This window comes from Aethalodelphis obliquidens, unplaced genomic scaffold (genome assembly GCF_003676395.1).
Source record: "Aethalodelphis obliquidens isolate GAN/ISIS:26980383/991018 unplaced genomic scaffold, ASM367639v1 scaffold14, whole genome shotgun sequence".
NCBI classification, from domain to species: Eukaryota; Metazoa; Chordata; class Mammalia; order Artiodactyla; family Delphinidae; genus Aethalodelphis; species Aethalodelphis obliquidens.
The window spans coordinates 12,093,926-12,119,673 of record NW_020837958.1 but is presented as its reverse complement, the minus strand read 5'-3'; the positions used below and the strand labels follow the sequence as shown (position 1 = coordinate 12,119,673).

The window sequence follows — 25,748 nt, the reverse complement described above, 5'->3', positions numbered from 1 at the left end:
CGCGGGCCTCTCACTGTTGTGGCCTCTCCCGTTGCGGAGCACAGGCTCCGGACGCGCAGGCTCAGCGGCCATGGCTCACGGGCCTAGCTGCTCTGTGGCATGTGGGATCTTCCCGGACCGGGGCACGAACCCGTGTCCCCTGCATCGGCAGGTGGACTCTCAACCACTGCGCCACCGGGGAAGCCCTGCTTCAGATATTTTTAACAGGAAAGTGGCAAGTGACCTCTCTAACCACATTCACTGGTGGGTATACCTTCCCCATTGCTTTTTTTGTTTGTATGTTATTGAAAACAGGGCAAGTTTTCTCCAAATGTTTTTTCTGTTGTTTTGTTTCTTAAACAAATGAGGGGATGCTATATCCCCAAGTCAGTACTTCGTGGTTGAAAACCCTCCCTCCGAAGACTGCCCATGTCAAAGCGGGTGGAGACCTCACAGCGTACTAATAACGTGTCGTCCTTGATGAAGGTTCTTTGTCTTAGGGCTTCCAGATGCATAAAGGTCACATAGCCAAACCCTTTGGGGTTCCGTGGGATTGTGGGTCTCTGGAAGGCAAGCAGCTCTGGTTTGGCGTCCATTATCTCTTCATGGTTTTGCCTTACAGGTGCTTCAGACTGATCAAGGATGGTAAGGCGTATCGTACCCTGGAAGGGCCAAGGGAGGTGGCTGTCATACTCTCCTTGCATCGTGTGGACAAAGAGGGATATGTAGTTGGCACAGCGCTGTGCAGTCGGTAGCTGCAGGTGCAGGCGCATGCATAGTTTGTAGCCGGGTTTGCCTGTGTAGAATCCGGGGCTGTGAATGACAACAGGTTTCTCCTCTTCTTGAGATTTCAAGTGCATCCCAAAATTGCCAATCTTCCAGATGTAAATTCCATTGCACTGCTGTGCTTCTATTTCAGCAACTTTGTCCTCAAGGGTTCGAATAGTTCGTTTTAGCTCACTTACATACGCGCTCTGAGTTTCCATTTTTGCAGTCAGCTCCCGGATTTGATGGTCTTGTCTTACAAGGCGACCCTCTAACTGTTGAATGGTTTCTTGGAAATTCTGGACCTCTGAGTGACACCCAGAGGAAATCCGGGGCAGAGAGGCAGAATCACATGGCAGCATGCCACGCTGAGGTGCGGGAGCTATCGCAAGGCTTAAAGTCTGAACAGCCTGGGCCATCATTCTCATGTGCGACTGGGTATCCTCTTGCAGGTGGCGTGCCAAGTGATTCCTCTGCATCTGAAAATCATGCACAGGCCTTAGGTTAGGAACAGAGACGTGAGCACCAGGAAAGGGACCTAGCCAAGCCAAATAAAAGGTTTTTAAGCCATGTCATCACTTCCCTCAATCCCCTACAATCTTCTTTGATTTCATCAGATTCTCGATCCAGTAAGATGATCTTGCCTCCTAATTCCCTGAAAAACCGAGAGGCTATCTGCTGAATAATCGTTCAGGGACTCAGAAAAAAACCTCCCTCCTACCTGTAAAAGTATCAGGATCTATACTCATCCTTCTTTTCTGATTCAGAGCTGACTCTCCTCTTGTCCTAGATTAATGCTTCACCTGGGCTCTAACTGGCACCTGCCCCTTTTCAACACCTCAGAGATTCTGCTTAGCTACCCCCTTTCTCCTTTATTTTCAAACATTCTCTCCTCTTAACCCTTCCCCTCAGAACAGAATTAGTAAAGTCTTTCCTGTTTAAAAAAAGGGGCAAACCTCTCTATTGATCTTGTATCTCCCTCTAGCTAGTATCATTTTCTCCCTTCTCCTTTTATAACCAAGAGGAGTCCACCTGCACTGCCTGCCCCCAATCCCTCACTTATTTTTACAAATCTGTTGCAAAGTGGAATCTTCCCTGTCTTCATACTCTTCTAAGATCATCAAGAATAGCCTGTTATATGAAAAAAAAATCATATAACAATTTTATTGTAAGGGTAATTCATGTATATTACAGAAAAATAGGAAGTGTAGATGATCAAAAAGAAAATAAGTTACCTATTATCTCACCTAACTACCATTAACATTTTGATACATTTCCTTTAAGTCTTTGTCTCTACGCACACAAACAATACAGAATTTTCTCACAAAGTGTAACCATACTATACACTATTTGATCATTTTATTTTTTTAATTATTAAACACATACTTACTGTAAAAAAGTCAGATAAAAAGGCACAGTGGAAAAGCCGAAGTGTAATCGCACTCTCCAGAAAGATCAATTTATCATAAACAATGCTCCCTCTCCGACATTTGACACAACTGATCGCTAAGTCTTGAAACTAATTTTGGAGATCATAACAATAACTTCTCCTTGCCTGTTTCATCAACGTCTGAGACTGTTCATTCATGGCTCCTTTCCTGTTCTACTTCTCTTTCCTGTACACTCTATATGATCCCAATCACACCTCCCATTATCATCACCAACTATCTCTCAAAATTAATATTCTGAGTCCCAATTTCTTGGAGCTTAAGACCACATAAACAATGTGTGTTGGCCATCTCCAATCCACTGGTATCCTCCACTACACTATATAACTTAATTTTCTTGATCTATATTCAAGAATTAAAAGGGAAAAAAAAAAAACCTTACCTTTTCATGGCAACCAAAAGTACTGAATGTGCATGGAACTGGGGCTGTAGGACAGTCTAGATCATAATGATTAGGCATCTGAAAACCAAAACAAAGGTTGAAAAATATTTTACCCTGCGTATCATAGTCTAGTTTGACAAGATCATACTTGAAATGAAGAGTTACACTTCATCTAAACAAAATCATATACTGTTAGTGGCTGACTTTGTTACAATGGCTGAGTGAATAGTTGCAACAGAAACCAGTTAGCCCACAAAGATTAAAATGATATTTACGGACATCCTCCAGCTGGATTTTAGCTTGGACAAACCACTCTCCCTGCCCCACTGTTGGTCCACCACTGGAAAGAATAATTAGGAACAATAAGATGTCACTGAAATATCTGTAGCTGATGAGATGATCAGATTGGCATTTGAAAAAGCCTGATTCAGTGTAAAATGATTGTGAGAGGATCAGCTTGGTACCTGGGAGAACAGCTCTGTGACTGGTAGGGTCTTGGTGCTCGGGTGGGTGTCAGGCCTGTGTCTCTGAGGTGGCAGAGCCAAGTTCAGGACACTGGTCCACCAGAGACCTCCTGGCTCCATGTCACATCAAATGGCGAAAGCTCTCCCAGGGATCTCCATCTCAATGCTAAGACCCAGCTCCACTCAATGACCAGCAAGCTACAGTGCTGGACACCCCATGCCAAACAACTAGCAAGACAGGAACACAACCCCACCCATTAGCAGAGAGGCTGCCTAAAATCATAATAAGGTCACAGGCACCCCAAAACACACCCCCAGATGCGGTCCTGCCCACCAGAAAGACAAGATCTAGCCTCATCCACCAGAACACAGGCACCAGTCCCCTCCACCAGGAAGCCTACACAACCCACTGAACCAAGTTTAGCCACTGTGGACAGACACCAAAAACAACGGGAACTACAAACCTGCAGCCTTCAAAAAGGAGACCCCAAACACAGTTAGTTAAGCAAAATGAGAAGACAGAGAAACACACAGCAGATGAAGGAGCAAGGTAAAAACCCACCAGACCAAACAAATGAAGAGGAAACAGGCAGTCTACCTGAAAAAGAATTCAGAGTAATGATAATAAAGATGATCCAAAATCTTAGAGATAGAATGGAGAAAATACAAGAAACGGTTAACAAAGACCTAGAAGAACTAAAGAGCAAACAAACAATGATAAACAACACAATAAATGAAATTAAAAATTCTCTAGAAGGAATCAATAGCAGAATAATTGAGGCAGAAGAACGGATAAGTGACCTGGAAGACAAAATAGTGGAAATAACTACTGCAGATCAGAATAAAGAAAAAAGAATGAAAAGAATTGAGGACGGTCTTAGAGACCTCTGGGACAATATTAAACACACCAACATTCGAATTACAGGGGTCCCAGAAGTAGAGAAAGAGACAGGGACTGAGAAGATATTTGAAGAGATTATAATTGAAAACTTTCCTAATATGGGAAAGGAAATAGTTAATCAAGTCCAGGAAGAGCAGAGAGTCCCATACAGGACAAATCCAAGGAGAAACACGCCAAGACACATATTCATCAAACTATCAAAAATTAAATACAAAGAAAAAATATTAAAAGCAGCAAGGGAAAAACAACAAATAACATACAAGGGAATCCCCATAAGGTTAACAGCTGATCTTTCAGCAGAAACACTGCAAGCCAGAAGGAAGTGGCAGGACATATTTGAAGTGCTGAAAGGGAAAAACCTACAAACAAGATTACTCTACCCAGCAAGGATCTCATTCAGATTCGACAGAAATATTAAAACCTTTACAGACTAGCAAAAGCTAAGAGAATTCAGCACCACCAAACCAGCTTTACAACAAATGTTAAAGGAACTTCTCTAGGCAGGAAACACAAGAGAAGGAAAAGACCTACAATAACAAACCCAAAACAATTAAGAAAATGGTAATAGGACCATACATATCGATAACTACCTTAAATGTAAATGGACTGAATACTCCAACCAAAAGACGAAGACTGGCTGAATGGATACAAAAAGAAGACCCGTATATATGCTGTCTACAAGAGACCCACTTCAGACCTAGGGACACATACAGACTGAAAGTGAGGGAAGGGAAAAAGATATTCCATGCAAATGGAAATCAAAAGAAAGCTGGAGCAGCAATTCTCGTATCAGACAAAATAGACTTTAAAATAAAGACTGTTACGAGAGACAAAGAAGGACACTACATAAGGATCAAGGTATCAATCCAAGAAGAAGATATAACAACTGTAAATATTTATGCACCCAATACAGGAGCACCTCAATACATAAGGCAAATGCTAAGAGCCATTAAAGAGGAAACTGGCAGTAACACAATCATAGAAGGGGACTTTAACACCCCACTTTCACCAATGGACAGATCATCCAAAATGAAAATAAATAAGGAAACACAAGCTTTAAATGACACATTAAACAAGATGGACTTAATTGATATTTATAGGACATTCCATTCAAAGACAACAGAATGCACTTTCTTCTCAAGTGCTCATGGAACATTCTCCAGGATAGATCATTATCTTGGGTCACAAATCAAGCCTTGGTAAATTTAAGAAAATTGAAATCATATCAAGTATCTTTTCGGACCACAGCACTATAAGACTAGATATCAATTACAGGAAAAAAATCTGTAAAAAATACAAACACATGGAGGCTAAACAATACACTACTTAATAACCAACCAATCACTAAAGAAATCAAAGAGGAAATCAAAAAATACCTAGAATCAAACGACAATGAAAACACGATGACCCAAAACCTATGGGATGAAGCAAAAGCAATTCTGAGAGGGAAGTTTATAACAATACAATCCTTCCTCAAGAAACATCTCAAATAAACAACCTAAACTTACATCTAAAGCAATTAAAGAAAGAAGAACAAAAAAACCCCAAAGTCAGCAGAAGGAAAGAAATCATAAAGATCAGACCAGAAATAAATGAAAAAGAAATGAAGGAAACAATAGCAAAGATCAATAAAACTAAAAGCTGGTTCTTTGAGAAAATAAACGAAATTGATAAACCATTAGCCAGACTCATCAAGAAAAAAAGGGAGAAGACTCAAATCAATAGAATTAGAAATGAAAAAGAAATAACAGCTGACACTGTAGAAATACAAAGGATCATGAGAGATTACTACAAGCAACTATATGCCAATAAAATGGACAACCTGGAAGAAATGGACAAATTCTTAGAAAAGCACAACCTTCCGAGACTGAACCACGAAGAAATAGAAATTATAAACAGACCAATCACAAGCACTGAAATTGAGACTGTGATTAAAACTCTTCCAACAAACAAAAGCCCAGGACCAGATGGCTTCACAGGTAAATTCTATCAATTTAGAGAAGAGCTAACACCTATCCTTCTCAAACTCTTCCAAAATATAGCAGAGGGAGGAACACTCCCAAACTCATTCTATGAGGCCACCATCACCCTGATACCAAAACCAGACAAAGATGTCACAAAGAAAGAAAACTACAGGCCAATATCACTGATGAACATAGATGCAAAAATCCTCAACAAAATACTAGCAAACAGAATCCAACAGCACATTAAAAGGACATACACCATGATCAAGTGGAGTTTATCCCAGGAATGCAAGGATTCTTCAGTATACACAAGTCAATCAATGTGATAAACCATATCAACAAACTGAAGGATAAAAACCATATAATCATTTCAATAGATGCAGAAGAAGCTTGTGACAAAATTCAACACCCATTATGACAAAAACCCTCCAGAAAGTAGGCATAGAGGGAACCTACCTCAACACTATAAAGACCATATATGACAAACCCACAGCCAACATCATTCTCGATGGGGAAAAACTGAAACCACCCCCTCTAGGATCCAGAACAAGACAAGGTTGTCCATTCTCACCACTATTATTCAACATAGTTATGGAAGTTTTAGCCACAGCAATCAGAAAAGAAAAAGAAATAAGAGGAATCCAAATCAGAAAAGAAGTAAAGCTGTCACTGTTTGCAGATGACATGATACTATACATAGAGAATCCTAAAGATCCCACCAAAAAACTACTAGAGCTAATTCAATGAATTTGGTAAAGTAGCGGGACACAAAATTAATGCACAGAAATCTCTTGCATTCCTATACACTAATGATGAAAAATCTGCAAGAGAAATTAAGGAAACACTCCCATTTACCACTGCAACAAAAAGAATAAAATACCTAGGAATAAAGCTACCTAAGGAGACAGAAGACCTGTATGCAGTAAACTGTAAGACACTAATGAAAGAAATTAAAAATGATGCAAACAGATGAAGAGATATACCATGTTCTTGGATTGGAAGAATCAACATTGTGAAAATGACTCTACTACCCAAAGCAATCTACAGATTCAATGCAATCCCTATCAAACTACCAATGGCATTTTCCACAGAACTAGAACAAAAATTTTCACAATTTGTATGGATACACTAAAGACCCCAAAGAGCCAAAGTAATCTTGAGAAAGAGAATCAGAGCTAGAGGAATCAGGTTCCCTGACTTCAAACTATACTACAAAGCTACAGTAATCAAGACAGTATGGTACTGGCACAAAAACAGAAATATACACCAGTGGAACAGGATCAAAAGCCCAGAGATAAACCCACGCACACATGGTCACCTTATTTTTGATAAAGGAGGCAAGAATACACAACGGAGAAAAAACAGCCTATTCAGTAAGTGGTATTGGGAAAACTGGACAGCTATATGTAAAAGAATGAAATTAGAACACTCCCTAACGCCATACACAAAAATAAACTCAAAATGGATTAAAGACCTAAATGTAAGGCCAGACACTATAAAACTCTTAGAGGAAAACATAGGAAGAACACTCTATGACATAAATCACAGCAAGATCCTTCTTGACCACCTCCTAGCGAAATGGAAATAAAAAGAAAAATAAACAAATGGGATCTAATGAAACTTAAAAGCTTTTGCACAGCAAAGGAAACCATAAACAAGATGAAAAGACAACCCTCAGAATGGGAGAAAATATTTGCAAATGAAGCAACTGACAGAGGATTAATCTCCAAAATTTACAAGCAGCTCATGCAGCTCAATATCAAAGAAACAAACAACCCAATCCAAAAATGGGCCGAAGACCTAAATAGACATTTCTCCAAAGAAGATATACAGATTGCCAACACATGAAAGTATGCTCAACATCACTAATCATTAGAGAAATGCAAATCAAAACTACAATGAAGTATCACCTCACACCTGTCAGAATGGCCATCATCAAAAAATCTGGAAACGATAAATGCTGGAGAGGGTGTGGAGAAAAGGGAACTCTCTTGCACTGTTGGTGGGAATGTAAATTGATACAGCCACTATGGAGAACAGTATGGAGGTTCCTTAAAAAACTAAAAATAGAACTACCATACGACCCAGCAATCCCACTACTGGGCATATATCCTCAGAAAACCATAATTCAGAAAGACGCATGTATCACAATGTTCACTGCAGCTCTATTTACAATAGCCAGGATGTGGAAGCTACCTGTGTCCATTGACAGATGAATGGATAAAGAAGATGTGGCACATATATACAATGGAATATTACTCAGCCATAAAAAGAAACAAAATTATTTGTAGTGAGGTTGATGGACCTAGAGTCTGTCATACAGAGTGAAGTCAGAAAGTGAAAAACAAATACTGTATGCTAACACATATACACGGAATTAAAAAAAAAAAGGTTCTGAAGAACCTAGGGGCAGGACAGGAATAAAGATGCAGACAGAGAATGGACTTGAGCACACGGGAGGGGGAAGAGAAAGCTGGGACAAAATGAGAGTAGCATTGATGTATACACACTACCAAATGTAAAATAGATAGCTAGTGGGAAGCAGCTGCATAGCACAGGGAGATGAGCTTGCTGCTTTGTGACCACCTAGAGGAGTGGGATAGGGAGGGTGGGAGGGAGACGCAAGAGGGAGGAGATATGGGGATATACGTATATGTGTAGCTGATTCACTTTGTTACAAAGCAGAAACTAACACACCATTGTAAAGCAATTATACTCCAATAAAGATGTTAAAAAGGAAAAAAAAAAAGAGCAGCTTCCAAGATCACTAGAGTCTGGTGGGTCTAGGAACATGAGCCCTGTTGGTTTTCAGAGTCAGATATTTGGGGAGCTCATCTCTCCAGTGTATGTCTTAAAAGTTGAAATGCCTGAGGAGTGGGTTTGGACCCTTCAGTCCTCAGGGAGAAGCTCCAGGGTTTGAGTTCCCTCCTGCTTGTGGGTATATGGTGAGATTGTTTCCTAGCCTTTCCTACCCACTTTGATGTGATTTTCTTCTCATTTGCCTAATGTGTAGTCATTACTCAGCCAGCCTTTTAGGTTTTTATAAGAGGAAGTTGTTCCATGTGTAGCTGTAGACTCTTGGGAGGAGGTGAATTCACAGGCATCATATTGAGTTGGCCAAAAAGTTCGTTCGGGTTTTTCTGAACATTTTATGGAAAACCCGAACGAACTTTTTGGCCAATCCAATACATAGCTGTCTTGAACAGGAACTGCAATATGATGTTCTTAACCAATTTTTTCTTCATTTTCAAATTAACTCCAGGTATCTAAGGGCCTCTTCAAAGCAATACCTGGCTGGATTTAGATTGGCTAGTGCATATATATAAAAGTTGTTTTGCAGCTCTGTTAAGCTTATTTTATAATTGAGACTTAGCTGATTTAGACTGGCTTTGCATCAACATAAAATGTATTTTATCAACTTAAAAAATGATATTTACTTCCAAAAGTCACAAAGGAAGGAAATATCAACGTCTCATACCATGCCCCCAAATCACTCAAAATTCATTTCAAGAAAATGAATTTATTCCTATTGCCAGGGAACTGGCACCCTCTAGCGGCATTATAAAGAAAAAGTACCTTCTGATGTCAACCATGACCCAACTAAGACTCTCACTGTGGTCCAGGCCACTGAATCCCTACTCAATAAACTATATACGTTAGAGCCACTGACTGCACCCTGTCTTTCCCTCATGACCACCTTTCATAAATCTTCTTACTTTTTGTTAACCTGCGCATGCTTTGACTACAATGGGGAGACTCAGATGTTAGAAGATATTTTAAGCACTTTAATAAAAGTTTTAAAGAAAGTCTCAGGCTTTGATTTGGGGACTCTAAATTCTTTAAGGTAAGATCCATTATGTAGAATCATGTTCTTTGAAAGTGGTACTAAATTTCCTTTAGAAATTTAGTTTAGCTGTAATCATAGATATTTCAAGCAGAAACAACATCAGAGACCATTTAATCCAGTCCTTCATTTCGCATAATCTAGGTGGTCAATAAAATTTTTTGTGAAGGGTCATATAGTAAATATTTTCAGCCTTGTAAGCCCTATGGAGTCTGTCCCAAGTACTCAGCTCTACCATTGTGGCACAAAACCAGCCACATACAACACATGGGCATGGCTGTGTTCCAATAAAACTTATTTTAAAAAGCAGGCAGCAGCCAGATTTGGCTGGTGGGCTGGTTTGCTGATCCCTGATCTAGAATGTCCACTTTCTTGTCAGAGATCAGTGGGCAAGTAGTGGCACAGTCAGGGTTAAAATCTAGGTTTTTCTGACTCTAAACCTAGGGTTTTTTCCTACATTAAGTTTTACTTTTGCTGGATTTTAGATGTGCTGTGTGGTTTCCTTTAAGTATTAAAACAGAGCAAAAAGCAAAACCCGGGAGATGAGACTTCACAAGCAAAAAGTTACTTACACCTTCAAATTAAGGCCCTGTTGGAAAAAAAACCTAAAGGACTCTTAACAAATGAATGGAAAAGTTTAGTTGAGGGACAGGTTTTGCTTGTTCCTACTTAGTAAGGTAATCAATTATGATCTCCGGGTTTGCAGATTTCATGAGTGTATAAATATTTAGTGACTAATATTCATATTTTGTGGGTAAACCCTCCAAATGTCAGAAGATAGCAATCAGATGGAATTTTCCTTTCTCTATTAATAAAAAAAATGAATAGTTTTCTAATATAACTACTACTTCTGATGATGCCCCATCAGTGGTCTACAGGCAACTGAACAGAGGGGCTACAGATCCTGGAAATCTCAAAATCTCCCAACATGCCTCGGGGACATGGCTACAAATAACATCCTGCTACTGAATAGACTTGTTTCCTTCTATTTCATTGTTCTTACTTTTTCAACTGGTTTCTGGATACCTAAGATCCTTATTTCACAGAGTCTAAAGATGTATTGATATTTCTTATAAAGTTTCTGGTGTTTAAATGAGCATTTTAAATTATTTTTATCTAAAAATTACTTGGCTTTGGAACTTCTACTAATATATATAAACACAGGTATTATGTTAATGACTTAGGAATTTTAAGTACTCAGGGCTGAGTATTTTGTTCTTTCTGAAATTATTCATTATATTATTTGAAAAAATTCAGTTTTCTTAAAATTGAAATACAGATTTACAATACTGTGTTAGTTTCAAGTATATAACAAAGTGATTCAGCTATGTATATATTTATATTTTTCAGATTACTTTCCATTATAGGTTGTTACAAGGTATTGAATATAGTTCCCTACTGTGTTATGTATATCCTTGTTGCTTATCTATTTTATGTATAGTAGTTGGTATCTATTAATCTATACTAATTTATCCCTCCCCACTTCCCTTTCCCCTTTGGTAACCCTAAGTTTGTTTTCTATGTCTGTGAGTCTATTTGTTTCGTATATAAGATTCATTTGTATTTTTTAGATTCCATATATAAGTGGTAACATAAAGCAATTGTCTTTGACTTACTTCACTTAGTATAATATTCTCTAGGTCCATCCATGTTGCTGCAAATGGAAGTATTTCATTCTTTTTTATGGCTGAGTAATATTCTATTATCTATATATATCACATCTTCTTAAACCAATCGGTTGTTTCCAAGTCTTGGCTATTATAAATAATGCTGCTATAAACACTGGGGTGCATGTACCTTTTCTTTTTTCTTTTTTTTTGGCCGTGCCGCACAACCTGCAGGATCTTAGTTCCCCGACCAGGAACTGAACCTGGGCCCTCGGCAGTGAAAGCGCAGAGTCCTAACCACCAGACCGCCAGGGAATTCCCCGTGTACCTTCTCAAATTAAGAGTTTTCATCTTTTGGGGATATATGCCCATGAGTGAGATTGCTGGATCATATGGTAGTTCTACTTTTAGCTTTTTAAGGAAACTCCATACTGTTTTCCATAGTGGCTGCACCAATTTACATTCCCACCAACAGTGAAGGAGGGTTCTCTTTTCCCCACACCCTCTCCAGAATATTATTTGTAGACTTTCTGATGATAGTGTGTGAGGTGATACCTCATTGTGATTCTGATTTGCATTTAAAATTCACATAGTTTTAATTCTTCTTCAACCTGTGTTCATTTTGCCTTACTGATTTAAATTTTCAGTTAAAAACCTAATTCACTTCTTTAACCTGTTTATGGAAATACTGATTTATGAAAGGGAATCATTATACCTGTTCTCTGATGAGCATGGTGTTGCAGTATTCACAGATGACATTTGCCAAAGGACAGTTCTGGTCATGAATCTAAATTTTATTAAAGAAATATAAGAAAAAAAGTGAGAAAACCTGAAAAGGCAACACCAACCTATTTTTTTTTGATGTGTGTAAAACAAAAATGTGAGAATAATCTATAAAGGTTATTTTCTCTCCCTTTGCCAGTGTAGTAATGAGATTCATCTCACCCTCCAGCTCTTTAACAGAATATGATAGTATACAAAAGATGCATCTGTGACTGTTTGAGCATCATTTAACAACATTATAATTCTCCAAAGACACCTTTCCAAAAACTTCCAGCAGCAGCATGATTCAATTAAAACTCTTATCAGGAGGGTAAAGAACAGAAGCATGATTAGGGCAGGAGGCCCATGTTCTCAAAGGCCCCAGAAAGGTGAGCCTTGTTTTCTAGAATACAAAAAATTTAAGAAATAATTAACCCTTCTGGTTAGGTCCATTTAATTTACTGAAGTTTAAGAAGACACCAATTTGCTCTAATTATGCCTCAGACTTTTTAGCAAGTTAGCTGACATTTTTTTGAATAATTCATCAACTTAAAGAGCATAATATGCTTGATCTCACAAGAAAGTAGGGAAAATTAACAAGATAAATTTGTAAGAAATACAGTTTAAGGAAGTATCTTAATAGTTACAAAAGAACATAAATTGTATGTACTCTATTTTAGTAAAAGGGACACAGGATACGGATCCAGGATCTAGGATCTCAGTGCTAGCTTTGCCATTGATAATATTAATATAAAATTACTTAATCTCTCTACATCCCAGTTTATAAATGGGAAAAATATTCTATGATCATGACGCTGTCAAGTGCCATGCAGTTTCTTTTTAAAAATAAATGTTTTAATTGAAGTATAACGTAAGTACAGATAAGTGAATTCATCATATGTTTTGATGAATTATCACCAAAGGAACACACTTTGTAGGATTTAACTTAATCTCCTAAAAGTTTTAACCACTCATTCTCTTTTTTAAAGAGAAAAATATAAGTCTTATACAGTAATTCTTTTATTTATTTGTCTCTAATCCAAGACTGGTCATTAAAATATCACATAGGGAAACAGATCAGCATATACCTTTCCTAAAAACTTGTTACTTGTAGATCTACTACTGTAGTAAGCAGTAGAAACAATGCTTTCTCAGAAAGAGATGAAAATATAAACTCTACACTCATTTACTAGAATGGTTTATTGAACTTACTTTCTTAAAAAATCAGTCTTCTCACAACTTATAATACAGACTCAGAACTGGATTAACATCTTCATCTACTGCTAACCCCCTCCACTGTACATTAAAAAAAAATAGTAGTGGAATTAACAAATCCAAGTTAGTACATGCCTCTTTATCTTCAAATGCCATCGATACAGCACAGTTTACACAAGAAACCTGTCTCCTTGGACACTCCTTGACAATGTGAATATTAAGTTGGCATTTTTGGAAGGGACGTTGGCATTGGGGACAATTCATAAGAGCAAACTCACAATGTGCTCGATGATCCTATGATGGAAAAAAATTATCAATTAGTATTTGCCAATCCTTAAGAAATCTAAATATAATCTCTTCAAAGAATATACTGTTCTCTTCTATAGAATTGTCCACTGAACCTACTTTGTTTAGTACACACCACAGAACCACAATATGAAGGCCTTAATGGGTTTTTTCCAAAGAATGGTTGTGAATGGAAAGTTTATACAAAGGATGTGACTTTTCAGGTTCATGTATCCAATCAGGGAAGAGAGTTGGAAAGAAGTCAGATTTTCTCATTATCAATTTAGTAGTGTCGAAAGGCCGCTCCTCCAAAAGGAGCTAAGTAAAGGGGGCAAGTTACAAATATATTTTAAATGCTTAATTTCAAATGGAACATAAGCAATATTTAACTTCTTGTAAAACTACCACACTAAGGACTGATTAATTTAAAAGCAAATTATTTTATCTCGTGGATTCAGTTAATCTCAAGCTATAGGAGAACTATATTATAGTTCATAATAAAATGAATAATTTAGAAAACCAGAGAAAAAAGTATGAGGGTGCTAAGACGATGGCGCTAAGATGATGGCTACATGTGACTTGCTGCTTATTTCAAAATGAGAGAAATGAAGCTATGGAATTAAAATGTGACACTTGTATTTAAAATGCTCTTCAGTTTTATTGCAGATAATGCTCACCCAAAAAACTTATAGAATACTGATTTATTTTTTATCATCACTGGGGCAAAGCCAGAGTAGATGGAAAAAGAAATTTCTAGTTTCTACTCATATTTATACTCAATAATGAAAGGGAAAGGGTTGGTATCAATTCAGCAAGAATTTGCTAACCAATCACTATATGCTAGGCACTGGCAATATCCAGATGGACACAGCAAAGTTCCTATTCTCTAGGAACTTCCCTGCCTATATGCTAACAGCTAGAAAATAACTTTAATACCTCAAGATGCCTCAGTTCCATCTTGTGCAGACAACCTTCATTTGGACACTTCACCATCAGAGAAAGAATCTCTCGTTTTGCAAAATTGTCAGGAAATAGTTGATTTTCCAGCAGTATTTCATTGTCAACTGGACATTTGTGACCTGCATCCCTAAAAGAAACAAATAAAATACATATTATTTGGTAGATTTTAAACATTCACATTAGAAAATACACACAACTTTAATTCACCACATATAAATTCTCTACTTATTTCCTATAGAAAATAAATGAACACATTATATTGTATAATATCACTAAAATAAACTGTCCTTTTACAGACAGTTTATGAACGATTCTTTTATGAAATGGATACAACTAGCACCATATGGATTATCTATCAAAAACTAGTATGGGATTTTAGATTGTGGGATAGATTTCAACCAAAAAATGAGAAATTGAATAAAATCATATTTTGAACAACACGAAGTGAAAGTTAAGGATGGGAATTTTGGCAGTCTCGCAGGCCTCTATCAGCAGCTATTCAACATACTAGGGATATGTAACTAATTATATGCTGCTCAGAATATACTAATAACATGTCTATAGTTATTAGTCATAAGTAAAAATTAACCAATTAGCAGTAAGTAGCCCCAGGAGGCCACATTTTAAGGTTTACTTTGAACAGTCATCAACACTGGCTCACGGGCAACAAAGGTTTCCTTTATTTTTATGTCTAGGGTACATACAATGCAATCAGGAGTTAAGGGACCTCTATGTCCTGCTTCCCAATGGTTTATTCTACCTTACGATGGGAAAAACTACCCCAGGAAACTTGGGTCTGTCATTCCCCTTTAACTTTTTGGGATGTTTCAATCTTCACTCACGAAATGTGGCAGGTCAGATAGGCTACAGAGCGTCAATCACTCAAACATTTGTTGTACACCTCCTACGTGTAAAGCAACAGTGGTGGTTCTTGTGCACGTGAAGTTGTTGAAAATGGGAGTCTGCTGTCAAATGCCTTAGAACTACAAAATGTGACCGACATAGTCAGTCTTTATAGGGCTTCTCTCACACTGCATGATATTATCCTACTGTCGAATATTTTTTGAGAACCAGGGACGTAAACAAGTTTATTGAAATATATTCCCCAAACGTAAGTGATGGATATCTAAGAGAAAATAAGAACCTTTCAAAGTAAACTGGAAACCATTATCCACCGCATTAGCAATCACTCCAAAGGAAAATGGAATTGGATTGAGATGCTGCCTTTTGATTCTCCGAATGACTATAACCGATGAGAAATTTCCGAGCCATTCCTTTAAGAACATTAAAGTTGAAGTAAGTGGTCATTTCTAGCTTAGCGCGAGATAGAAAAAAAAAAAAGCCTCACACTTCCTTTTGTAGGTTTTACTTCCTTTTCAGACCATTGTTCCACTATTTTCATGAATATCTTGCTATTAAAAAACTGCTAAAGATTAGCTACCTTCCTGGGCATGGGTGACACTTGGGTTTTTTCTGTACATCTTCACCTACAGGAAAATCAACGATCCATAATATGGTCCTATTTCTACCTAAATACAATATAAATTGAAAATCATTATAAACAGAAAAAAAAGGTGAGCCTTTAACACTGCTCTCATGTATACCCTAAACCAGTGGTCTCAACTAGGGCAATTTTGACCACAGGGGACATCTGGCAACATCTGGAGACACTCTGGGTCTCACAACTGGGAAAGTGGGGCTATTTCACCATCTAGTGAGCAGAGGCCAGGAATGCTGTTAAGCACCCTACAACATCAGGACATTCTTCTACAACAAAGAAGTATCTGGCTCAAAATGCCAATAGTGTGGAGGATGAGAACACCAACTCTAGAGAGATATTGCCAATTCACCATTGGGTAACATATTTTTCCCCCAAATTGAAACAAGACACATGCTCCCTTGTAACTTAAGTTAAGCCAATTCCCAAGTATGGATGTAGTTACCACAAATTCAAATTTTATAGAAAAGTTTAGCTAGACTAACAAGAAAAAAAAAAGAGAGGACTCAAATAAAATCAGAAATGAAAGAGGAGACATCACAACTGATACCACAGATACAAAGGATCAAAAGAGACTACTATGAACACTTATATGGCAACAGATTTGACAACCTAAAAGAAATGGATAAATTCCCAGAAACATGCAACCTACCAAGACTGAACCATAAAGAAACAGAAAATCTGAACAGACTACATTACTAGTAAGGAGAGTGAATCAGTAATCAAAAACCTCCCAACAGGGCTCCCCCTGGTGGCGCAGTGGTTGAGAGTCCGCCTGCCGATGCAGGGGACACGGGTTCGTGCCCCGGTCCAGGAAGATCCCACATGCCGTGGAGCGGCTGGGCCCGTGAGCCATGGCCGCTGAGCCTGCGCGTCCGGAGCCTGTGCTCCGCAACGGGAGAGACCACAGCAGTGAGAGGCCCGCGTACCGCAAAAAAAAAAAAAAAAAAAAGTCGAAAGAAAAAAACTTACAAGATGAGTGAACAGCCAGCTGACCTACTTAAAAATGATTTCACCAATATGACTAGATGCTTATTAGTTGAAGAACCTAAAATTCCCCCACTTCTTCCATTTTTTTTGTCCTGTATAGAACTCCTTAGTCACCTAAAAATATTCCCATCTAACTTTTGAATTATAGTAAAATGTATCTATTTCTTAGGAGATGAATTTTAATCATTTGCGGAAACCCCATCTACTTTTGTTCAGTTGATGCAATCATGACTTACTGAGCACCTACTATGTATCAGGTGCTACTCCTGGCACTTAGGAAATATCAAGAACTAAAATAGATCTCAACCCCTGCTCTCAAGGAGCTTATACTCCAGGTGAGCAAGCAGACAATAAACACACAAATTATCTATATTTTTAAATATGAAAAGTGTTAGAGAAAAAAAGAAAGGTAGGTAAGGGAGATAGAGAGTGTGGGAAGAGGTGGGGAAAGGCATGCTGCGGTATAAACAGGGTAGCCAAGGTACCTACGAGAAGGTGAGATCTGAGCCACACTGGAGGGAGAAAAGGGCACTGACTAAGCAGTTAACTGAAGTAAGATGCAGAGAGAACAGCTGAAGCCAACTCCCCAAGAGCATGCTTCACAAGTTCAAGGAACAGCAAAGAGTGAATTGGTAGAGGGGAGGGGAGCCTAATAGAGAGATGATCAGAAAATTTACGGACCTATCATGTAAGGCCTTACAAGGGCTTTGGCTTTTACTCCCAGACGACCTGCTGCAATGCTCTGAGCAGAGATGACATCATCTTACTTTTACCAGGTTCATTCTGGCTGCTATATTGAGAATAGCCTGGAAGAAGGCAAGGGTGGAAGTAGGGAGGCCTGTGAGAGAGTTGATGGTGATTCAGAACAGGGTGAGGCAGGGATTGAATTCTGGATATATTATGAAGGCAGAGCCATCAATCAATACTTTCTTTAAAAATACTGGTTATTTTACAGTTGTCCATAGGCAGCAGGTAGCAGACAAAATTTAATGTGGCTAAAATGAGAATAACGATTACTCATAAAGTCAGCATTATTTGTAATGAGATTATCATTGAGATTATCGTATTCTAGTAGGATCATCATTTAAGGTACATTATTTTAAATTATTTTCTTAAAGCTTAGAGACACACCCTAGTCTACAATACAACTGCTTTAAGTAGAAGTAGCTACTTATTGTTTATTTATCTGAGGGTCAAAGGAGGGGAGGACATAGTAATTACCTTTCATACTACAGTAGGAACTGGAATAAGAATGTAAATTTCTCAGTTTTCTGTTCAGTGTTCTTCTTCCTGAAGTAGCTTTTTATGTATAAGACTATTCTTGGGATGCCCTGTGTTCTATGTAATAATGTTCTATTTGGTTGTTATAGGTTCATTCTTATGCTCACGTACCTTATTGATTTGATGATGCAGGCTTTGCAGAACCTGTGGCCGCATGGTGTTTGCACTGCTTCCCGTAATGCCATCAAGCAGATGGGGCATTCATACTTGCTTTCCAGGGGTGGGTCAAATTCCACGTCATATCCCTGGATCTCTTCCATAAAAGAGCTGGAAAGATTCACTGTGCTGGCAGTTCCACTCACACTGTCATCTTTTGCTGCAGCACCACAGGAGCTGGCGGCCATGGCAGCACAGCAGTCGCTCTCAGACTGGCTGGATCCACAGCTGTTTTCCCAGTGTAGCAGACTCATAGTAAGGTGATTATCGACTGCTCTGAAGAAATAGCAAGACAAAAAATGCCTTCACATACACACATACATACACACATACACACACACACACACACACACACGTATCATAGCTATCTATGCAAGCCACCTTTTAGTTGATAAACATTAGCTCTGTTAATATTATTTACAGAAAACTTTCAAAGTTTTTTCAGCTTTGCTTCATGACTACTATTTTACAAGTTAAGGAGTTCATGATCTAGTAGGATGGATGGAATATAAGGTTAAAAGAAGAAACATACCTCAACTGTAATAATTAGCATAATTATCTGTTTAAATGTCTGTTTTCTATGACTGCAGTTTCAAGAATGTTCATTTCCTCAGTACTCAGCACGAGCTTTCACCTAACAGGTGCTCATTAGGCAGCTGCTGAAGAACTTAATTATGCTGCTGAACTTCCTTCAAGTATCCAGAGCTGAAGAGAACAGCTCGACCAGCAGGCAGTGTGAGGACGAACAATGCACAAAGGATCAGATGACCATGAGAAACTATTAGTTATGTGATTTTGGGCAACTAACCATTTGGATCTCAGTTTCTTCTTCTACATCTAAAACTCTATTGACTACAGTTGAGCCCTGAACAAGGCAGGTGTTAGGGAGGCCGACACCCGAGCAATAGAAAATCCGACTTGGCCCTCTGTTCCCAAAGTTCCACATCCTCGGAGTCAATAACCACAGATCCTTTACTGAAAAAAATTTGCATTTAAGTGGACCTGTGTAGTTCAAACCTGTGTTGTTCAAGGGGTCAACTGTACCTCCAAATGTTCAGTGTGGCAATTTCTATTACACAGAAAGAACGGAATTGAAAAAGTATATCTGTATGTCCTCGTGCCTTCAGTCATGTCAAGTGACTATGTTTCATTACTAATGACTGGAAAAACAAGTGAGGTTTTGTTTGCCTATGGAAAACTATTGCTTTCATGGTAGGTGGGATGCTTTCAAATTCTAAACCATTACCAGAATTTACAAGTGAGAAGCTAAGGTCTAAAAGCAGTTCACAGCCTAATTAACCAGGTCTCTCTTGTAGGTAATTACATGTATAGAAAATTCCCACTATGTACCAGATATACAGTTGACCCTTGAACACAGGGGTTGGGGTGCCGACACCCACGCAGTCAAAAATCCACATATAACGTTACAGCTTGCCCTCTGTGTCTGTGGTTCTATATCCACTGATTCAACCAACCTCTGATAATGTAGTGCTGTAGTATTTATTGGAAAAAATCCATGTATAAGTGGACTCATGCAGTTCAAACCTATGTTGTTCAAGCGTCAACCAGAGTTCTAGAAAACAGAATGTAAGCCTCCAGCCAATATGGTAGACAAGGTATCCCCCGCCTGTCTCATTCTTATATAAAAATCCTGGCTGCCACCATGTCAAATAGTGGGTTAAGACAGTAATCCTCTATTTTTTACCACTATAGATACCTTTTTCTTCTTCTCAAAAAGATTTTGAGTAGCATTTGATGACCACCTACAAAGGATGAAGCACTGTTCTGGCTGGAGAGGCAATATCATGAAGTGGTGAAGAGCTTAGATGCTGGAATCGGATGATCTGGGTTTAACTCTTGTCTCCATCATTTGGTGTATGACCTGGGCAAACTATATAACCTTTCTGTGCTTCAGTTTCCTCATCTGTAAATGGGGGTAACAAAAGAATCCACCTCAGAATTACCGAGAGGATTAAATGTGTTAATATGTGCAAAGCACTTAGAACTGTGCCTGGAAGTAAAAATGAGTTGTTATTATGTGTACCTCTATAGAGTTATTTTATTTAACAATTTTATTGCCCCCCCTCCCCGGTTATCAAAGTGGAAACTCTGAAGCTTTAAAAGGCTAAGTAACTTGCCAAGGATTACCCAACTAATAAGAAACAGAGTTAGAATCAGAACCCAAGACTACTTCACCCAGAGCCTGTGCAATTTGTACTATCCTATGTTTGTCTATGTTTTGATAACTTTGTCTATAAAGCTGAATTTAAAATTTCTTTCCATTTATTTTTATTACACTAGACTAAGATGCTGACCACAGCTTCTGTTAAACATGAGCTGTCCAGTGTTATCAGGTTGGGTTGACAGAATTCCAAAAAATCAGTAAAGAAAAACTCATGTTTTGTTCTACTTTTTTAGTTTCGATAATATTTTTGAAAAGTTAAAAACAGTTTGCAAAGCCTTGTTATAACTAATGCAGAATCCCGTGGAAGACTCAGTACAAGTTGATAAGGAGGAAGGGATGGCAAGATAATGGCAAAGAGCAGAACTAGTTATTACGCCTGTGCTCCAGGATGGGGTTATAAGGCCCCTGTTATACCCTCCAAATCTGTTGCTAGATAACACTGTAATGCTATACTAGGGTTTATATCCTTTGTTATTTTTCTTCCCATATACATTTTTGTGTTCAATTACTACCTTAGTTAAATTTCTTAGAAGTAGAATTATTAGGTCAAAAAGTATATAACTTTTTATAGTTTCTGATAGATGCTGGTTATCCAATATGATATGTTTTGATATCCAATATCAAAGGCTTTATAATTCCCACTCCCAAAAGCAGAGTAAGTATGAGAACACATTTTATATACCTTTGATAATTCCAGGTATAGTTACCTTTTTTTTTTTTTTTAACATCTTTATTGGGGTATAATTGGTTTACAATGGTGTGTTAGTTTCTGCGTTATAACAAAGTGAATCAGTCATACATAAACATATGTTCCCATATGTCTTCCCTCTTGCGTCTCCCTCCCTCCCACCCCTCCAGGCTGTCACAAAGCACCGAGCCAATATCCCTGTGCCATGCGGCTGCTTCCCACTAGCTATCTACCTTACTACGTTTGTTAGTGTGTATATGCCCATGACTCTCTTTCGCCCTGTCACAGCTCACCCTTCCCCCTCCCCATAACCTCAAGTCCGTTCTCTAGGAGGTCTGCGTCTTTATTCCTTCTTTACCCCTAGGTTCTTCATGACATTTTTTTTCTTAAATTCCATATATATGTGTTAGCATACGGTATTTGTCTTACAGTTACCTTTTGAAACTTTAACCATTTTTTTTAAAGTAAAATCACTTTTGAGAAATTAATATTCGTTTGGTTGTACAGCATATATCAAAATGCTAGCCAGGAGACAAAAGCAAAAGTCCCTGAGCTAAGTCTACCTTTTCTGCCCAAATGTCCAGTTAAAATTCAGTTTATTGGATAGTCGATAAACTGCCCTCTTGCTATCCAGTCCAAAAGACTTGCAGGTCTTTAGATTTAGAGACCTTTTATAGCAAATGTGTTACTAAGAAAATCTGTCCAATCAGTCACAATTCCTTAAAAGGAACTCCACTGCAGGAATGCAGTGTCAAGACATGAAAGTGAGCACTCTTAAAAATATAGATGCCATTATTTTTCATGCTTTAAGTAATACAGAAGCTTTTCATCTTTCAAATAAACTTTTTTAGGTAGTCACTCTGTCTACAGTATGTAGTCCCATGTAACTATACTACAAAGGGAAAATTAAGCTAAAGCAGTATTCTGAGTGCCATTCAATATTTTTAGGTTTACTCTTTCTTTTTGGCAAGTTAAAACGTTTTTTCCTTTTACTTTTAGGGACTGTGATGACTTAATTGAAAATCACTTTCTTAACTACAGTGAGTAACTATTTTAATTAACACCAAGAAAAAACCCAAAAAGTGCTTAGAGTCAGCTATAGAAGATGGTCTGGGGGGGTTCCCTGGTGGCGCAGTGGCTGAGAATCCACCTGCCAATGCAGGGGACACAGGTTCGAGCGCTGGTCGGGGAAGATCCCACATGCTGTGGAGCAACTAAGCCCATGGGCCACAACTACTGAGCCTGCACTCTAGAGCCCACAAGCCACAACTATTTAGCCCGCGAGTCACAATTACTGTAGCCTGCGCACCTAGAGCCTGTGCTCAGCAACAAGAGAAGCCACCGCAATGAGAAGCCCGTGCACTGCAATGAACAGTAACCCGCACTGGCTGCAACTAGAGAAAGTCCTCGTGCAGCAACGAAAGACCCAACACAGCCAAAAATAAATAAGTAAATAATTTTTTAAAAAAAGAAGATGATGATGATCTGGCAACCATGTAGAAAATACTATGCTTTATTAGTATTTTTTTTTTTAACCTCATATGGTGCCTTAGGTATCCACTTCATGAGATGCTACAGAGGTACGCTTGGCTTTACATAAGCTAAAATAGATAAGAGTAAACAGATATTCTTACCTTCAAAGATTTCTTTGGCCTCTTTTCTATTCTAACATTCAGAATTCATGTGGCTTTCTATATGAATTAATGGAAGAGACAGCACAAAGGTTAAATGGTTCCTTAGTACGTTAAGAGCTTCATGACTGTAATTCCCTCTTTGTAATTGTGAATCTAGTACAGTAAGCACTGAGTTAATTAAATATTGTGGGATGTAACCACTGCCAACTTATTTTGACTGCAAAATGAATATCAAAAATAGCCTTATAAGAAATCATGGCTTAAATTCACCTATTAGTATGGGGTTATATATTATGCTCCAAAGAGTATACTGTTAAGTATCTTGTGGGAAGGGGAGTAGAGCGATACACAAAACTTTGTTCCTTTAAGATCAACAGATGCTAATGAGAGAAACGTACCAAGCTAAAACATCAGTAAGTTATGTCTTGAACTGGTCAATTTTAAGTTTTAAAGTAAAACCACATAATACAAAACACTGAGAAATTACCTTTAATTTGCTACTAGCTTTAGAAACAAGAACTATTTACCAAATCCTTAAGATCTATTCTTAAAATTGCAAAGACCTGCAAAAGGGCTGCAATGGCGAAGGTGCTGCAAAAGAGTCAACTACTATGCCTTATTTTTGAACATAAATTTGAGGGGACATTCCCTTTCCTAGGGATGATTTGTTCTCCTCCAGGAGGCAAAGATTTGAACTTCTTTCAAAATCTAAGTGGCCAAAAATTTATCAGCATCACGTATCCAAATTTGTCACAGAAAAGACTTCAAGTTACAATTCTTAAATACTGTGATGTATATAGTGCGTGCAGGTTGAAACTCTGATCATCACATGGGCAACAAGGGCCTGAGACACATTCCTTCCTTGAATCACAAAAAAAGCCACAGCGTCCTCACCCCACTCCCATATCAACATCAGAAAAGCCCCTTCTCCCTTCCCGAGTAATCACAAGGGAATGGATAAAATACCAGTGGCCAGGTTCACAAGGCCAACACTCAGAATTTCAAGTTTTTCTTGTTTCTATGCCTGTGTAGCAAGACATTTAGTGATTTACACTCCCGAGAAACCAGAGAAAACACGCAAATACTATACGTTGTATGAAGCTCCTAAAATTTGTAGGTGCTTTCTGTTCACATTCAAGACAGTCCTAACTCAGCTGGAGTTCCCCTGAAGCCAAATACTAGGAACAGCTTTATCAACCCAGCGTCTGGAACAATCGCTAGAACTGCCGCGTGCAAGGGCGGGGTAGGAACATTCGTGTCAGCTGAACCTTTTCTTTCAAAAAAAAAAAACACTTGCTGCCTGGGACGTCTATTTGAGTTCAACAGGGAACCCAAAAATAGCTCTCCCATGACAGTGACAGAGGGAGTCGCTGAGAACCTAAAAGGGATTTTTTTAAGCCGGTACCATCCGAGCAATAGGAAAATACAGGAGGCGATTTCCTTTTCTGGGAAGGGGAATGCGCGGGGTGGGGGAAGTCGGGCCGAGAAAGTTGGCGCGAGATTCCAGCTGGGGGATGGAGTGAGCCGGGGAGGTGGTCCCCACCGGCCGGCGGAGCAGAGGTGAGGGGACAGGGGGCGGCGTCTCCAACCTGTGGGAACCCAGGGGAGAGGAGGCGGCGTCCCCAACCCGTGGGAAGCTAGGGGCCAGGGGCGGCGTCCCTAAGTGAGAAACAGGAGAGGAGGAGGCATCCCAGCCCGTGGGGAGAGAGGCCGCCACCGCCGGGAGCCGTCAGAAGGAGACTCACCACTCCGGTCCGCTGGGCCGCCGACTACGCCCGGCCGCAGGACTCCACTCAGCCAAGGTGCCAGGAGAGAAAGGCACCGCACTCCAAGCCGAGGGTGCCAGGACGCCAATCTCTTGACCCGAAGGCCGCCGTTACTGAATCCCCCGGAAGCCCGAGCCCCATCCGCGGATGCCCCTACTTCCGCCTTCTCCGCTCGCCCGGGCGAGCGAGGGGCGGGGAGCGGGCAGGGGAGGAGACAGAGCGGCCCAGCCGGGCGTGGGCGTCCCCTGGCGGCGGTCCTCCACAGGCGCGCGCTGCGGTGCCGGCGCGGGCAGGTCCAGCCGTCAATCTAGAGCTCTCCCGCTGCGTTTCCGCCTCGCTTGGGTGCGAATCCCACCTAGGAATTCCTTACCCTGCAATCCTGAAGTGAGATCTGTCCCGGAGTAACTGTGATCTAGTGAGCAGCAGCAACAGCAGTAATCCCAAACTGTGTTTTTATAGTTTCCCAATCCAAGCAGGAGAAAAACCCCAACTCGGCGAGATTACTTGACCTTCGAAAAGCCTTCACTCCTTCCCTAACTCCACCCTCCTTGACAAGGAAGTTTACATGATATGTAGAGCCCTCTCTTATCACCTGGTCCTTCCCCTTCAACAAGTCCAAGGGAGTCAAACCCATATATTTAAATATTTCTTTGAAACTGCTGCCAAACACATCATCTCTTTTTCGGTCAACGTCACAAGAAAGCTATTTTTAATTCCCTGTTTAACTGCATGCAAACCTCTAAGGAATGTAACAAGAAGATGCGTGAAAGATTTTGGCTCACCTCTGCAAATCTGACTCATCCTTCACCTCTTGGGGGAGGTATTACAGGGTGTTGGGTTTCATATGTACATGTCCTGAAACCAGAGTGCTTCATTCCAATCTAGTTTTTCCCCTTTATAAATTATTTGACTTTAAATAATTTACTTAATCTGACTTCAATTTTTTCATCTCATTAAAATAAGGATAATGATAG

The 25,748-nt window shown here is 39.2% G+C and overlaps 1 protein-coding gene across 5 annotated transcripts; it reads right to left on the bottom strand.

Moving 5' to 3' along the window:
* Positions 1-106: 106 nt before the first annotated feature.
* On the bottom strand, positions 107-25,298 carry TRAF6 (TNF receptor associated factor 6). 5 transcript variants are annotated; one of them, XM_027114974.1, is made up of 9 exons: positions 24,754-25,298; positions 23,009-23,065; positions 20,269-20,425; positions 18,457-18,777; positions 14,553-14,703; positions 13,467-13,625; positions 12,070-12,141; positions 2,575-2,652; positions 107-1,223 (listed from the first exon to the last, which is right to left on the bottom strand). In XM_027114974.1, exons 4-9 carry the CDS (start codon positions 18,753-18,755, stop codon positions 354-356), a joined length of 1,629 nt encoding a protein of 542 aa, XP_026970775.1. In that variant the 5' UTR covers positions 18,756-18,777; positions 20,269-20,425; positions 23,009-23,065; positions 24,754-25,298; the 3' UTR covers positions 107-353. The 5 variants fall into 5 exon arrangements, with proteins under 5 accessions (XP_026970775.1, XP_026970771.1, XP_026970774.1 ...); XM_027114970.1 differs by having other exon boundaries at positions 20,219-20,425; positions 24,754-25,297; XM_027114973.1 differs by lacking the exon at positions 20,269-20,425 and having other exon boundaries at positions 24,754-25,297.
* Positions 25,299-25,748: the final 450 nt, after the last annotated feature.

Excerpts from the sequence above, each read along its gene's own strand:
- TRAF6 (XM_027114970.1), bottom strand. The coding sequence starts at position 20,253 with ATGCTACTCAAAATCTTTTTGAGAAGAAGAAAAAG. Across the intron at positions 18,778-20,218 it reads TTTTTGAGAAGAAGAAAAAG|AGCAGTCGATAATCACCTTA; the intron begins GTATCTATAGTG and ends CTATTTCTTCAG. Across the intron at positions 14,704-18,456 it reads TGCATCATCAAATCAATAAG|GGATGCAGGTCACAAATGTC; the intron begins GTACGTGAGCAT and ends TGTTTCTTTTAG.